We start from the raw sequence: 17,702 nt of genomic DNA, 5'->3' as shown, positions 1-17,702 counted from the left end.
GCCGACTTTTTACATTCTCCAACCACAGTTATGAGGTTTAAAAGCATAACTTTTCAAACTTCACACCTGGAGAAATAAAGAGTCTTTGAAGAAACACTGTAAAAGTGAATAACAGTGGTATAATACTGAAGAAATAGCTCTTTTTTGGGTTATTCAAGTGAAAAACCATTTTGAAGGATTCAAAGTAGTTGTTTTATTTTATTGTTATTTGATACAAATTGAACCATCAGTTCATGAAATTAACTTGAGAATATGCTAAAAATATCCTTGGTAGGAGAAATGAAAAACTGTACATGTAGGTTGTGTGATCAAAAAAAGGAAGTGGAAAATCCATAATTTTACATTCAATTTACATGTCAAATCTCCAACTTAACACTATCGTTACAAGATTTGATAATGTGTTACAAGTAAATCTGTGCCTAATTTAGTGTATTTACTTAACGATGATGTGTTTGTCACAAAGGTGAACTGAGTTCACATGAGTACCTTTTTTTCCTACCATCTATTACTTCTCATCCCAGAATGAGGAATAATCTTGACCATTTTCTTTCTTTTACATTGATTTCTTCATTGCTTCAGATTTTCTTTTCAGATGGTTTGAAATGAAAACAAAAAAAGTCCATACAACTACACACTTTGCAAAATTCATATTTTGGGAAACATTAAAATCTATTTTTTGTAAAATATCCTTGATGTTGATTCTATCTGTTCCTAATTTTCTCTTCAGGGAGCAAGATTAGTAATTCTTCACTTGTGAAAACTCCTCTTTCCATGTAAAACTATGATACATTATAAGACACACAGCTCAGTCCCATAGGTATGAAGGAAAGGAGCAATCAAAAATAATTTATAAATATAATTTTAAAATAAGATTTTTGGTGTTAACAAACCATAAAATAACTAGAAATAAATCTAACAAAAGTTTTCAAGAATTTTATAAACATATAACATTCTTTGAAAGACATAAAAAGGCCCAAATAAATAAAGTTTCATGCTATGGTCAGAAAGAGTTAAGTATAATACAAATGGCAGTTTTAACCAAATTAATCTATAATTTTATTTCAATTTTATTAGAGTTTTTCATGGAATTTGACAAACTGATCCTGAATATCATAGGACTAATAAAAGAAGAAGAAAAACAAAAATAATTTAAAGAATGAGGTGAGGATCAGCTTTAATAGATATCAAGTTTCACTACGAATTTAATTATATGTCTACATAGAATACCATAAAAATTAAAAGACAAGCCACCTATTAAGCAGATATTTACAATGTATAAAACTGGCAAATGGTTATGATCTAGAATATACATATAAAGAAAAAGCTCCCAAAACTCAATAACAAAAAAATACCCAACAGAAATAAATGAAGACTATTAAATGGAAATTCACCAAAGAAAAATGAAATTGTAAATAACAGAAGAAAAGATGCTTAACTATATTTGTAATGAACATATTAATTAAAGAGAAAGATACCACTTCACACCTGTCAGATTGGCAAAAATAAATTGCCTCACAATTCTTAACATAGAAAAGATGTGGAGCAATGGCACAATACTGCTGGTGAAATTATAAATTGGTAAAAATATTTTCCAAAGAAATTTGAAAATATCTAGCACTGTAGAATAAGTACATACCTGTTTAACTCATAAATTCTATAAGTAATTATATCTCCTGAAAAATTAGCACACATATACATAGGAATTCATATGCAAGAATGTTCACGATGAATGTTGTTCATCAAACAACACAACGCTATAGAATATTTCAAATGAATGACCTAGATCTACACATATATAAGTATAAAAAATTAATAGTGGGCTAAAATAGTAAGTTGAAGGAAAAAAGTGTGATATTTACAAAATTACAAAAGAGTATACATGAATTATGGATACAAACGTATGTAGTAAAAGGATGAAGAACTGCCCAAGAATGATCATCAAGAAATTTAATTAAAGTATGGTTCCTTTTCAAGTGTGTGGAATCACAGAGGAAAACAGAGAAATTCAACTAGATCTGTAATGTTTTTAATTGGATTTTTTTGTGTGTGTGAGGAAGATCAGCCCTGAGCTAACATCCATGCCAATTCTCCTCTTTAGATCTGTAATGTCTTATTTCTCAAAAATAAAAGATCTGAAGCAAATGTAACAAAAGTTTAAGATTTGGCAAAGCTAAGTGATGGGTATGAGGGTGTTGCTTATGTTGTCCTCTATATTGTTCTGCATGTTTAAATTATTTGATGATATAAAAAGAGACAACTCAATATGACAGTTATCTCCTGCTCAGCAAATGAGCTATTTTCTGTGAACCTAAATATATGGCAAGTCCAAGATAAATCTCAGAGCTACAGTGACTACTATATATGTGCTGAATATCTAGTTACATGCTCCACATTTCATAAACACATTAGGAGATAATATGCTGAATTAATGCTTTCACACATCACTGGTGATCATATGCATCTTCTTGCAGGTGAAGAGATTGCTACTTGTAAATGGACATATGCTTTGACATGCTTTTCTAGAAATTGACATGGGCTTTACTAAGCCAGTTCTCCTTTCTGCGTGAAGGTAAATAATCTGATCCAAAGTAACCTAGGTTCCTTTGTGCTAAACTAACTGCCACTTACAGTGATTGAGCCAGCGACTGCAGCCTCTTAAACACAAGCTAATCTATTCATTTTTTCCTATCCATGACAGGAGATTCTGTGCAATGCCCAGCCTTTGGAAGAGTTCTGAAGAGAAGTTAGGGAAAGTCACGGACCTGCTGTAGTAAAATTCATGAGACTCTGCAGAGGATGGCTTGAAGCTCAGACTAGGGGAGAGCTACAGAGGGGATCAAGCAATTGCGTTTGGCCAGGTGTGCTGTTCTGCCTCACCACCACACCAAGTCAGTGGCATTCAAACTGATTTCACGGTGGCCCAGACCAGGTGTGTTTCTATAAACATCTACCACCAAAACGGGAGTTGTGCAAAATGATACTTACTCTGACTTTAAGGGATCCCCTCTGATACTTTCTATTCTACTATCTTATATATCAGTAAAAAACTGCCTGTTAAAATTCCCTATATTGATTTCACAGTCCCTGATGATTCACACACTAGAAAGTTGTTCATGAATTATTTCTATGACTGTTGTGTTCAAAAGCCCTACATTACATTAATATATCAAGTTTATTTGGAAACCTTTTATTATTCTACTCCCAGGGAGAATTTTTTTCTATGAAAAATTCTTATCAATGGAAAATGTTATTTTTAAATCAATAAGGAAGCATTACAAGGTAAGACAACCTTAAACCACATTTGATTTCTTGTACACTTTCTATCTTATCTTTGCAAACTGCCCCCCACCCGCAACTTTGCTTGCCTAGGGGGAAAAAAAGGTCAAAATGAGGAAATTCATCAGCTAGACAGGAGTGAAAATGACCAAGACATAACGGCATGGAATAGCATTTTACTTATTATAAATGAATTGACAGGGAATAAATCCAGACTTTACCAAAAACAACTTGGAAAAAAAAAGAGGATGAGGCATTAAGAAGATAAACAGTTTTGACTAATCCAGCATTGAGCTTCACACTTTTAAAGACCTGTAGGTATCTGTGGGTGATCCTACGGCTCATCGTTGGGGCAGTCAATACTCAAGGTACACTTTGTTAATTCCTTGTGACTACCTCCCCTCACAATGTCCTAACCTCCAATTTATTTCAGCTAAAATACAGAGTAATCAGTAATAAATGTTTAATAAATAAAACATTTCACCAAATAACTGGAGAACTGTCCTCAGGGATAGACACCTGGAATTCCAGCTGATCACTGTCTGCTGAACTTACCTCGAAGAATACTTCTAGTGGTGTTTCCACAGAAATTCCTCAACAACCTACCATTTCTTTCCTAAACTCTCTCCCTCAGTTAATTCCACTTTATGTATACGGCATCTCAAACCTTATCATCAACTCAACTTGAAAATAATGAAAATGCAGGGGCAAAGTCTTAAAGACCAGCTATTTTGAAACTGACATTAATCCAAGATTATAGGGTCAAGGAGGCAAGCAAAACGTGAGTTCAGTCATATTCATGTCTATCTTGCATATTTTTATTATGTAATTTCCATTGTGTTATTTTGTACTTCCACTAGGAATTAGAGCCTAATGTTATGAGGGTTGTTTGCTTCTGTTGTAGATTTAGTAGCATCTTCATCTAGCAACACCTACCAATAAGGTTTCCGAATGAATTACCTAGATTATATTGAACTTTCCATTTTTAGTTTCTTTTTTAAAATGTAATGTTTTTATAAAAATCTTTTTCAAACACAGAATCATCATTAAATTCTAGTAATCGTTCAAAACTTGCATATGCTACTAACTTTCTAATCTTTGTAAAGAGATTTTTCTTTTTTGCATTAGAGAAGAATATTTTCTCTCTGTGAAAGATCAGTATGAAGATGAGTTATTTTGCAGGTCCGTAATACATTGCAGCAATTATGGGCTGATACACTTGGCTGCCGTCAGAATCACCTGGGAAACTATAAAGCACTGATTGCTGGGACCCACCCCCAGATTAATCGGGGTGTATGACTAATCTTCATTAATCGGGGGTGTATGACTTAGGCACGGGATGTTGTCAAAGCTCTGCAGCTAATGATAATCTGCACCAAGTTGGAGAAGCCCTGCTCTGACCCCTTGATACTCAGTGACAGGTCTGGGGACTAGCAGCTTCACCCGGGAGCTGGTTAGACAAGCAGAAGCTTCACTGTGCCCCAGACCTACTGAATCAGATCCACATTATCAGGGGCTCTGATTTAACCCATCCAGAATTCTTTTTCTATAAAAATAAGGGGCCAAAGCTAGTCCATCCTTTTCAATTCTAAAATTCTTATTCTACAACCTAAACAAGACACTGAGAAGCACTTTGAAACTGAACCAGAATTCTTTACCTATAAAACTGAGAGACCAAAACCACTCTATCCCCTCCAAACACACCATTCTCATTCCACACACCTAAACAAATATGTTGCTAAGGGAATTTGTGAAAACTCTGTTATCATTCCATCCTCATACCTTTGCACGCACTTTCTCTCACCTACAATCTGTTTCCTTCTCTTTTCTCACTGGGACACCTCATTGAAGATCTAGGTAAACTCTTCTCTCTTTCATGAAGCACATCCTAAAAAACAATATAGCTTTTCTCTGAAGTTCTATTGTCAATATCCTCAGTGCCACCAAGTGGAGCACGTCGTTTGTTTCCACTATAACATATACACTATCTTGTTTACCCAATTAAAGGGTAAGTGTCCTAAATAAGGAATCATGTCATTCTCCTTTTCTATCCAAATCTAATGTCTAACTTTGGGGTTTTTTTTTTTTTTTTTGGTGAGGAAGACGGGCCCTGAGCTAACATCTATTTCCAATCCTCCTCCTTTTTTCCCCCCAAAGCCCCAGTAGATAGTTGTATGTCATAGTTGCACACCCTTCTAGTTGCTGTATGTGGGACACGGCCTCAGCATGGCCAGAGGAGTGGTGCGTGGGTGTGCGCCCAGGATCCGAACCCGGGCCACCAGTAGCAGAGTGCACGCACTTAACCACTAAGCCACGGGGCCGGCCCTAATGTCTAACTTTTGTAAGTGAATTATATATTGTTAAAACGTATACGGGAAATAAAAATAAGTTTTCACTAATCTCACAAGATTACTTATTCAAAACTAGCCTATCGTTGGCCTTTCCCCATAACATAACCTCACCATACACAATAAAGGTTCTCACATATCTAGGTGAGTGACAATCAGCTGTGCCTTAAGACTCCTGTTCTCTTCTTACTGCTGCCCTGAGGCCTGTCAGCCTGATGATAAAACTGCTTCAAATAACACAGAAACTACAGAAAAAGCCTCTGCTCCCTATCCTACAGTATTCCTACAGTAAACCTCTCATATTCTTTAGCTCCGTGCCTGTCTTACTCACCATTACATCTCTATCATTGTGTTTGGCCATAATAAGTGAATTATAAATAGTGTGTCAACAAATTATGCAGGAACAAACAATTTTGAAAAAACACTACTGAGCTCATGATAACATTTATAAGTAGGATTTTTCTTATAGTAGCCTCTACATATACTTTTCTTGGTATTTATATATATTTTTCTTTTTATGATACAAATAATACATAGTCATTGTAGAAAACACAGATTAAGTAAAAAGGAAAAAGAAATATGATCCCTGAAATTGCACAACCCAAATATAACAACTGTTAACAGGTGCATGTCTGTCCAAACCACCAATTTACATATGTAAACATATATGCCATTAAACATAAGTACTTTTTTAAACAGAGGATCACACTCTACTGCTGCGTATCTTGCTTTTATTCAGTTAAGTTTATGTCAAAGCATCGATCCAGCCAGCAAATCAATTTATAATAAAATTTATTTATGAAGATTGCATTAATGGATGTACAAAATTTATTTAATCAATTACCTATATTTGGAAGATTATTTCCACTTTTGGTAATTATGCTATGATGAACAACATCCATCATAAATGTACTTGTCCGAGCAATTCTTTAGAATAGCAATCAGGAAGTAGGTTTGCTGATTTCAAAACTTATTCACATTTTTAGGGCCTGTGATTAAAAAAAATACTGAATGGACCTCTAGACATTTGTGCTAGTTCTCACCAGGGGATGAGAATAGTCTAAAACATTTAATCAGCAATGCAGCTAGCTATATTCTTGGCTATAATTTTTATTAAATACTAGTTACATACAGTGAAATATGACATAAAGAATAATTGATGCAGTTGGAAAATACTCACATTCTTCTGGAGGGTAGATTTCAGTTTGGAGAGCTCGGAACTCATAATGTGGTATTTCGTGTTTGAATATGGATGTGAGAATATCATCAAGTTCACCAATGTCATTCTGTTTGCAAATGAAAAAAAAATTTTTCTTAGTTCAATTATTTACATAGAAACTCATCTTAGTGCGATATAATAAAAAATTATTAACTGGAATAAATACTGGGTAATCTTTAATAATACTGATGCCTTTTTTGAAAGACTGATACGAAACAGGGGCTTGTCGAAAAGCCAATTATTAAAATAATAGAAAAATAGACACAAGAAATAAAAGTCTTTGCTCTTAGATGAGTAACTTTACTTAAATACCCACTAATTTTAAAAGAGCAACACAGCAGGTCAGTGATAAGACTGAAATTTGTTTCAATAATAAATTCTGTTAAAATACACGTTACATTTTAATAAATGAAATAATAGAATGATGAGTCTGATTATTCAATTTAAGGGTTAGAAATGAGAGAGTCTTAAATAGATTATTTTATTTCTGTGTCAAAGTGAGGGAGAACATTCGTCTTGGCCTATTTTTTCCCTGCAGATATAGAATAGCTCCATGTCTACCCCACTTCACTAATCGGAGCATTTGGGGAGGAGTCATGCAGAAGCCAAGTGCTCTACTACGGTGGCATAACCTACTACAAAGACCAGCATTCTTTTAAAACCGTGTTTTGTGAAGCTGTGGCTGGGACTAAGTTGACTTGACGATTGTCGCTGAGGAGGTAGGCCAATCACAAAGCCATGTGGTGGAGAGAGAACTGCGGAACAGAAGGTCCTAATTAAGACTTTTGAAATGATTTCCAAATAAAATTAGACATATTCCCAACATATAGTCACAGAATTTAAGTGCCTGGATTGAAACTATATATATTTTTGTTGTGCAATTTCTTAAATTTTTCAGTAATCTGGGTGCCTCAAATGAAAAAGTGGTTCAGGCCTCTCTGGACTTTCTGAAGTTCTGCTTGGAAGTGGGGAGAGGGGATGAAAGTCCTTTTCTCAACCTATAGCTATGCAGTACGGAGCAAAACCCAACACTGATCTACTTAATGCTATGGACCAGGTGAAACTCTTAGCTCTGAAATATTAAAAATAATAAAAGGGAGGGGAGGTGCGACAACAAGCTCTGCCTTCAAGAAATTCACAGTCCTGTCATTACCCGCAGGCAGTGAACTGAGTTCTAGGTGCGACAGAAAGTCTCTACGGGACAGGGGCAGTGCGGGCGAAAGAGAGGCGGCTCGGTTCCACAGAGCAAGAAATACTCAGGAAAGGCTTTATGGAGGAGATGACCTAAGCTGAGATTGCCATGCATAAAAGGAGCATTCTGGACTAAAGGAACAAATTGTACATAGTCATGGGGGTATCACAAAACAGGGCCTGGTTAAGGACTTTAGAAATTTCCTTAAGACCGCAGAAGCATGAGAGAAAAGAAGGAAGTGGGCACTTAAAAAAGTGCCTTGTATCTCTGATAAAAAGTTTCTAATTCATCCTGTAAGGAACAATGAGTTGTTTAAGACCTATAATGCTTAACATGGAAACGTTTACTGTGTGGATTAAATTAAGTTTATTTAAGTTTCAGCATGATTATGATTGCTTATGTGGTTGAATATTGATACTGAATGGAACCTATTCTATAAATAAAGATGCGATAATTTTATATTAGTAATAATTACTCTTTTCAGGAATTCTTTGATAGGAGTTGTGGAGCAAAACACTATTGGCAATATATTTGTACTATCTTTATACTAAAGCTCAAAACGAATATGTTTTAGCTATATGAGCTGATGAAAGGAATTAGGAAAACATGAAAATCATAACATTAGTTTATAAATTTTCTTCAAAATTTGTGTCAACGGCCATGAGAGTTCTGCATGGGCTATTACTAGTCATTGGTATTTTTACATAAGGAGATAAATCTACTATTTCTTTCCAAAAGTATATAAGATTGAGTGGGTGGAGACTGGTGCGTGATAGAGTTTCTATGCTCACGTATAAGTTAGGCATAAGATAATCTCTGGGATTCCTTCCAGCTCTGAGATTCCGAGACGTAGATAAGAACTCAAAAGAGCAAGAGTTCCCACTAGGAATCTGAGAAGCACTGTTTCTCAGACAGAGACACCCTGGCGCTTCAACATGAGAACGCCACAGCTTACATCATTGAATCTTAAAAGCACAGTAGCAGTGTTTTTAGAATCAGGAGGAAAAAAACCTCACCATGTAGACAAAGATTTAATTAATTAGGAAAGAATATAGATGCTTTTTAATATTCTAGCCTACCATAATTAGTTGAATCACTTCTATTTTTAATTTCATAATCATATTACTAGTATTAAGCTTGAATGTAAATAAATGGCATAGAACACAAAACAAAGATGTAAAAAATCACAGAAATGGCTACTAAAAATAATCCCAAAAGGATTTCTCCCCAGAAGATATCCTAACTAGAAAAATCTGATTTGAGCAGCTATGCTTCTTTTAAAATCATCTTTCAAGGACACAAACAAGCATCTTTTCTAAACACTGGCATTGGAATTTGAAAATGTCATAAATTTTCCTCTCCTTGAAATAAATTGTACAACCCAAAGAATACTTAATGAGATTGATACAATTGTTGTTCAAATAGAAAAATTAAAATTGAGTTTAATATCTGTTCAGCAACATTCCCAACCATCCTAAGATTTTAGTTACTAATGAGCAAATTGATGTAAAATTAAGAGTAGAATAAAATGATAACATTTTATTGATATTATTATTTGGTTATAGGAAAAATTAAATATATGTACATAATATAAACATATATGCATAGACATGTATGTTTAGACATAGATCTATATCTATCTATTGCAAATATTGAAAAAAAAGCAGAAAATAAAAAAGCTATGAAATAGAGAAATAATTATAAAATAACAACACTCTGTACATATGAAGTAAATATATAACTTTTCCCAGGAGAGTTCTTTCAGTGCCATGTAGGATTAATGAACACACTTTAAAAAATCATTTGTATACATATTTATAAATCACAAGTCTGTTTGAATCTGAAGATGTTATATATATTTATATTTATTCCTCACAAACAACTTTATTAAAATGAATATTTCTTTCTAAAAGAGAAAAAACATATAAAATATCTGTTTTAAAAGACCTGTTGAGATATGGACTTCCACTATTGGGAAGATGGAGTAGTTGTACTTTCTCCTTCTCCTCTTCCTAAATACAACTAAAGTGTCCAGTTTCAATAGAGAACCAATTGTTATACCAAGAACCAGGAAGATCTCTAACTGAATGAAAATAGATAATAAATAAATGCCAACACCAAGATGACAAAGATTTTAGAATTATCTGACAAAGATTTTAAAACAGTCATGATAAAAATGCTTCAACAAGCAATTACAATAATTCTTGAAATAAATTAAAAAAAATAGAGAGCCTCAGCAAGAAAATAGAAAGTCTTGGCAAAGAAAGAGAAGGTATGAACAAGAATCAAATGGAAATTTTAGAACTAAAAAATACAATGATCAAAATAAAACCTCAGTGGTGGGCTCAACAGCAGAATGAAAAGTACAGAGGAAACAATCAGTGACATCGAAGATATAACAGTGAAAATTACTCCATCTTAACAACAGAGAAAAAATAGACTGAAAAAAAATAAACAAAGTGTTAGGGACCTGTGACACCATAACAAAAAATGTAACATTCATCTGATCAGAGTCCCAGGAGGAGAGGTGAAAGAGCATGGGAATGAAAAAGTATGCAAAAAAATAATGGCTGAAAACCTCCTCAATTTAGCAAGAGACAAACTTACACTGAGCAAACCACAAACAAGATAAACCCAAAGAACTACATGCTAAAAGACATCATAATTATAATTCTGAAAATTAAAGACAAAAAAATTTTGAAAGAAATGAGCGAGAAATAAAATCTTACCTATAGGTTAAAAATAATTAGCAACACAGTAGTAATCATGAAGGCCAGAAAGAAGTGGCACAATATTTCTCACGTGCTAAAAGAAAAGAACTGTTAGCCAAGAATCTTACGCTCAGCAAAAACATCCTTCAGGAATGAAGGGGAAATCAAGACATTCCCACATGAAGGAAAACTTAGGGAATTTGCTGCCAGCAGATGTACCCTAAAATAATGGATAAAGGAAGTTCTCTATAAAGTAAGGATATGATAAAGGAAGGACACTTGGGACATGAGGAGGGAAGAAAGAACACAGCAAGTAAAACATACAGTCAACACCACAGGCTTTCCTTCTCCTCTTGAGTTTTCTAAACAATGTTTGATGGTTGAAGCAAACATTACAAAACTGTCCAACGTGGTTCTAAATGTATGCAGAGGAAATAGTTAAGACATTTGTATCATAAATGAGGGAGGGGGAAAAGGAGGTAAATTTCTATACCTCACTCAAACTGGTAAAATGAGGACACAGGCAGAGTGTCATAAATTACATATATATAACAACATCCAGAGCAACCACTAAACCACTAAAAAAGACGTGTAAAAAGATGTACTCAAAAGACCAGAGATAAATCAAAATAGAAATCTAGAAAAATGTGTAAGTTTTCTTAAAGAAAGAAAGGAAAGAAAACAAAGGGCAAAACCCCAGGGAAATGAAAAGCAGAGAGCAAACTAAAAACAAAAAATAAAATGTCACAATAAAGCCCTAACGTATCAATGGTTACATTAAGTGTAAATGGTCTAAATACACTAATTATTTTTTTTTTTGGAGGTAGATTTACTTTTTATTGAGGTAACATTGGTTTATAACATTATATAAATTTCAGGAGTACATCGTTGTATTTCAATTTCTGTGTAGACTACATTATGTTCACCAGTCAAAGACTAATTAAAATCCATCACCACACACATGTGCCTAATCACCCCTTTCGCCCTCCTCCCTCCCCACATCCCCTTTGGTAACCACCAATCCAATCTCTATCTCTATGTGATTGCTTGTTGTTGTTTTTATCTTCTATTTATGAGTGAGATCATACAGTATTTGACTTTCTCCCTCTGACTTATTTTTCTTAGCATAATACTCTCAAGGTCCACCAATGTTGTCACAAATGGCAAGATTTCATCCCTTTTTATGGCTGAGTAGTATTCCATTGTGTATATATATCAAATCTTCTTTATCCATTCTTCTTGGCTATTGTGAATAATGCTGCAGTGAACACAGGGGTGCATATATCTCTATACATTTGTGTTTTCATGTTCTTTGGATAAATACCCAGCAGTGGAACAAATAAATACCTAGCTGGATCACATTGTAGTTCTATTCTTAATTTTTTGAGGAATCTCCATACTGTTTTCCATAGTGGCTGCACCAGTTTGCACTCCCACCAGCAGTGTATGAGAGTTCCCTTCTCTCCACATCCTCGCCAACACTTGTTATTTCTTGTCTTGTTAATTATAGCCATTCTGACAGGAGTGAGGTGATATCTCATTGTAGTTTTGATTTGCATTTCCCTAATAATTAGTGATGTTGAACATCTTTTCATGTGCCCGTTGGCCATCTGTATATCTTCTTTGGAGAAATGTCTGTTCCGATCTTTTGCCTATTTTCAATCAGGTTGTTAGTTTTTTTGTTGCTGAGATGGATGTGTTCTTTATATATCTTGGAGATTAACCCCTTATCAGATATATGGTTTGCAAATATCTTCTCCCTATTATTAGGTTGTCATTTTGTTTTGTTGATGGTTTCCTTTGCTGTGCAGAAGCTTTTCAGTTTGATGTACTCCCATTTGTTTAGTTTTTCTATTGTTTCCCTTGCCCTGTCAGACATGGTACTTGAAAATATGCTGCTAAGGAGGATGTCAAAGAGCATACTGCCTATGTTTTCTTCTAGAAGTTTCATGGTTTCAGGTCTTACATTCAAGTCTTTAATCCATTTTGAGTTAATTGTTGTGCATGGTGTAAGATAATGGTCTATTTTCATTCTTTTGCATGTGGCTATCCAGTTTTCTCAATGCCATTTGTTGAAGAGACTTTCCTTTCTCCACTGTATGTTCTTAGCTCCTTTGTTGAAGATTAACTGTCTATAGATGTGTGGGTTTATTTCTGGGCTATCGATTCTGTTCCATTGATCTGTGTATCTGTTTTTGTGCCAGTACCATGCTGTTTTGATTACGATAGCTTTGTAGTATATTTTGAAATCAGAGAGTGTGATACCTCCAGCTTTGTTCTTTTTAGAACAAGAATTTTAACTTACGCCTTCACATTCTAAACACACTGCATTTAATACTACACTTTAGTCATGGAGGGAAGAATAAAATCTGAAATAGTATCTGAGTAAAGAATAAATTATGGTCCCAGGTTTCATGATGGACACTGCAGTTCCAAACATCATATTTAGCCAGAAAGCAGGAGAAAAGGGGCATACATGGAGAGGGGAAGGGGGAAAGTGGCTGTTGCCAACCAGGTCTATTCTTTTTCTTTTTCTAACCAGAAAAACAAAATCTCCAAAGATGTCCCCTTGTGCCTCACTGTCTAAAACTGTCTCACATGACCACCTCTAGTCGCACGAGTGGTTTAAAATGGGAGAATCTGGCTTTCCCAGCTTCAGCAGCAGAGGCAGACAAGAAAAAGGAGCTGTAAGCTCTGACTTTCGGTGAGGACACCTATGAAGTTGGCCACAGAACATTAAGGTAATTTTAAAAATCTGTTAGAGAAAGACTACTAATAAAGAATCTTGATTAGCAAGAGAAATAGTTTCAGTGAAATAACCCCAAGAGGGCTGTGGAACGTTCATAATAGGAGACAAAACCCACTACATAGCTGCTGCATTTTACTCTTTACCTTCAGATATTTCAAAGGAAAGTCAATGGTTGAGCTGAAAACATCTTGTTCTTTCTATTATAACAAATTGCTATGCTTGTTTAAGGTTCACTAGTAAAAGAAAGAAAGGTCACTTCATTTGTTCCATTGTTCATAATGTGTGCTGTGAAAGCGAGCCAAAACAGCCATTTAAAGGGGAATTTGATAAACGGTTTACATAACATATCTTAAACAAAATTTCCTACTGCAGCTTGTGAAGAAAATGATAGGTAAACCAGCAAAGCAAATACTTCCTAGGGTTATACAAAGCCTTTTTCTTTTTTTTGACTTTATGAGAATTCATCTCTGAGCAGTTAATTTAAAAGAATATCTAAATAAGTTAATAGGGATAAGACAAAAGAGAGATTTTCATTTGTCAAATTAATTTTTCTAAGTTCTCAGTGAGTCAGTCATTAAAATGTCAACATGTCTGTGATTACATATGCAAAAATAAATATAAGAATATAAAATTCAATGCACTTAAAGACTTCCCTCAAAGGTTTTATATTTCTTATTGATTTGGTATTCATATAGTTGTAGGTTCTCTTGAAATACCTTGAAAGTGATAATAAAACCAGAAGGAAATATGTTTTGAGATACGAGAAACTTGTGCTGGAATGCCTGCTCCAGGACTCACTAGCTACAGACCTGAATAATATTTAATTGACAAAATTACTAAGGTGTTTAGATGAGTAAATATGTAAAATCTCCAGTAAATGTTAATTCCCTCTTCTCTACCTACTATGATGTGGGCTCTGAGATATAACACGGTGAAATGTAATCACCGTGATTCAGAAAAATGCACAAGTCTATCAATGAGGAGACTTCGTTTTCCAAACCAGCTTTTGTATCAACTGAACAAATAAATTAGTTTGTTTTTTCTTTCTAAATTCTTGAATTAAATAACACATGTCTTTTAAATTAATTAGAATGTAGGTTTTGCTAGTGTAGTACTGGGACTCAAAATGCCAGTGGCTTAAACAAGATAGAAACCTATATAAAATAAGTGTAATAGAAAAGCCTGCAATTAGGCTGTGCAGGGCTGATGTGGTGGCTTCCTGATGAGGGGATCCACGCTCTATTTCATTTTGCTGCTACACTTTGTCTCCATGGTCCTAGATGGTTCATCTGTCCCTCCCTTGTTGGCATGGCAACCAGTCAAAGAAAAAAGTCAGTAAGTGGGAGAGCCTGATTTTACCCTTCTTTCAAGGACATGCTCAGAAATGTGCGTGTGTCACTCCCACTGACACGCCACTGGCCCTCAGCTCGTCACACGGCCACACCTAGCTCCACGGGGGTCAGGAAGTGCAGCCTGCACCTGGGAAACCACAGGCCCAGATGAAATTATCATCACGTAAGAAAAGAAAATAAACACTGGGCGACAACTAGCAGTTTCTGCCGTCTCCATTGATCACGCAAAATGCATAAACATCATAATTGATTTAAAGGCAATCTGATAAAGATTTAAAAAAAAAAAAACACTCTTCTAGAAGCTTAATTGAAGCTTCATTGTGCTGAATTCTTCAATTTGCCCCCCGGAATGTAATGTCAAAAAATCTCAAAGCCTTAATTTGACCAAACTTGAACAGACTATTAATGGAGATATTTAATGACATTAATGATAAAACAAACAAAAAACCGAAGGTTTTTCTATTGTGGGCATTAGAGCAGTCATAAGAACCAAGTCTTTCCTTACCCTTACCTCCCTTTAGCAATCATTTTGTAACAACTTACTGTTAAATAATAAGACAGAAGTTTTGTGTTTTTCTTTTTCTTTTTTTTTTGCTGAGGAAGATTCTCCCTGAGCTAGCATCTGCTGCCAATCTACCTCTTTTTTTTTTCGTATGTGAGCCGCCACCACAGCATGCCCACTGACAAATGAGCGGTGTAGGCCTGCACCCGGGAACTGAACCCAGGTCGCCGAAGCGTAGCGCTCCAAACTTAACCACTAGGCCACCAGGGTTGGCCTAAGACAGAAGTTTTACAACAAATACACAACAACATATTCAAAGAAATGTCTTTCAAAAAAGCCTTCTCTAAATGATGCCATGATTTCCTGAAAATTTTTGTAATTATTCTTTGGGGTTGTTTTAGGCACTAGTTTGCCAGCTAGACAATAGAATTGGTCTCATCGTTTTACAATCATTTGATTTTTTCCCTTGTTGCCCTTCCCTTCTTTGCCCTGCTCTTTCTACCTCAGTCGGAAGCAGCACTAATTCAGCCACAAGTCCAATAATCTGAGTTCTGACAATGAGCTGGGCCTGTGCCAGCAGGAAGCCAGTGTCTGCCAGAAAAGAGCCTCTGAGAGGTGGGTCACTTAAGGTTGGTGGAAAACTTAATGGATAAAATGTCCATTGGATTCACTAGGAGAGACCCGAGACTAACTGAAGTATATTTGTTAGGTTGATGAGACTAAATGGCTGACCTCTTGGCGGGGGCGCGGAATTCTTAGAAGTTGAATTTTCCTTATCAAAGATTTCTTTTACTTCATTTCCTTGTGTCTTGATACAGTTTACTGTAGAAGCATAATTCATGAATGCTGAATACAATTTAGAGTTCCCAAATTACATATCCACTTTATTTCTTTATCTTATTGTTGATACTATAACTGTTGTTAGTATAAACTGCTATTAGTGTCAATACTATAACTGTTATTAGTAAAGAGTACCACAAGAATGCATAATGACTTTTAAAAAATACAAACAAGCATATTTTTGCTACAAAGACTTTTTCAGTCTTCTAAGTTCCAACGGGTTATTGATGATTTGGGTTTGCTCCTATCAGAGGTAGATTCTCTAATTTTGTCTTATTTTCTTGTTATGAATATAGCTATGAAGAAACATTAACTGTGTTTGACCTGTGCTTTGTTTTCTGGATGGTTTAAAAATGTTCCTTGTAGGGGGAAGTCAAGATGGCGGCGTAGGCAGACTCTGAACTCACCTCGTCCAGTGGACACAGCCAATTTACAACTACTCGTGGAAAAATTACCCCTGAGACAGAACTGAAAACTGGATACGAGGAACTCCTGCAACAACAGACAATCCTAATTGAGGTGGAAGAGGCAGAGACTCCCTTCTGGAGAGGAAAAACGCTGCCTTCACAAGCCCCAGCCTCTCATGGGCGCCCGGGAGCAGCTCACAGGTCTGCAGCCTCCCTGGAGGCGCGGGGCCCTGAACCGGGGAGCGCCCCTGCTGTGGGCATTTTGTGGACCCAGCACAATCGAGACGAGTGGCATAATATCTGACTTTGCCTGCTACTAAAACATTGGGGAGTACCCCCAGAAAAGCTGGTTCACAAAGAAACTAAAACCGGCTCTCAAAGGGCCCCCGCGCAAACTCCCCCGTTTCAGAAAGCATCCTAAAATCACCAGAAAGAAAGGTGCACAGTGCTGTGGTGAAAAGAGACTCACCTAATAGGCCCTGAGTGCATCTCGGTGAGGGGTGAGACCTCTCCAGGGACTGGGACATTGGCAGTGGCCATTGTTGTGGCCCGGTGTGGGCATGCTGACACAGACGCCATTGGAGTTCTCTCTGGGGCCTGCTAGCCCAGGTCTAGCCCACTAGAGCACCGATTTAATCCAGCTCAGCCAGGGCAGACAGCCCACCCTAGACACTGGCCCCACCCAACAACAAGCCCTCAGGCAACTTGTGGGCCTGCATAGATTGGTGACTGGATTCTCTGCAGCCTGGCAACTCAGCCCACTTCAGTGGGGCAGGGCGTGCACAAGGAGCAGGTGGAGAGTGTGGGGTGGTGGCGGAGTGTGTGGGGCTCCCGCCGTGGAGAGACTGGGTCCACTTGGGGAGGTCAGGGCGCGCACATGGGGCAGGACTGTGTTGACTGTGTGTGTGGACCTGTGGGTGGCAGGGCTTGTCAGCTGCAGAAGACTTGTGCTTCTCAAGACCCACAGAGGGGGCTTGTCCCACCTTCCAAAGCCTGAAACAATTGGGTGCCCCTGTGCCTGAGGCCGGCCCTACCCAGCTGCAATCCTCAGAGAGCTGACAAGAGACCTAATAGACGAGAGGCTTACAGCAATTGTAAAGCCCTGA

General features: G+C 36.4%; 1 protein-coding gene across 5 annotated transcripts in view; it reads right to left on the bottom strand.

The window, feature by feature from the left end:
- The window catches only part of BANK1 (B cell scaffold protein with ankyrin repeats 1), a 313,509-nt gene that overhangs the window by 191,448 nt on the left and 104,359 nt on the right, over positions 1 to 17,702 (bottom strand). For all 5 annotated transcript variants that reach the window (XM_087434645.1, XM_087434643.1, XM_087434644.1 and 2 more), the window contains exon 6: positions 6,805 to 6,910. In XM_087434645.1, the coding sequence (XP_087290771.1) occupies positions 6,805 to 6,910 (106 nt within the window). The remainder of the gene's footprint in view (positions 1 to 6,804; positions 6,911 to 17,702) is intronic.

This window comes from Ceratotherium simum, chromosome 8, assembly GCF_057802395.1.
Source record: "Ceratotherium simum simum isolate JZ-2026a chromosome 8, ASM5780239v1, whole genome shotgun sequence".
Lineage (NCBI taxonomy): Eukaryota > Metazoa > Chordata > Mammalia > Perissodactyla > Rhinocerotidae > Ceratotherium > Ceratotherium simum.
This window is presented reverse-complemented; position numbering and strand designations above follow the sequence as displayed.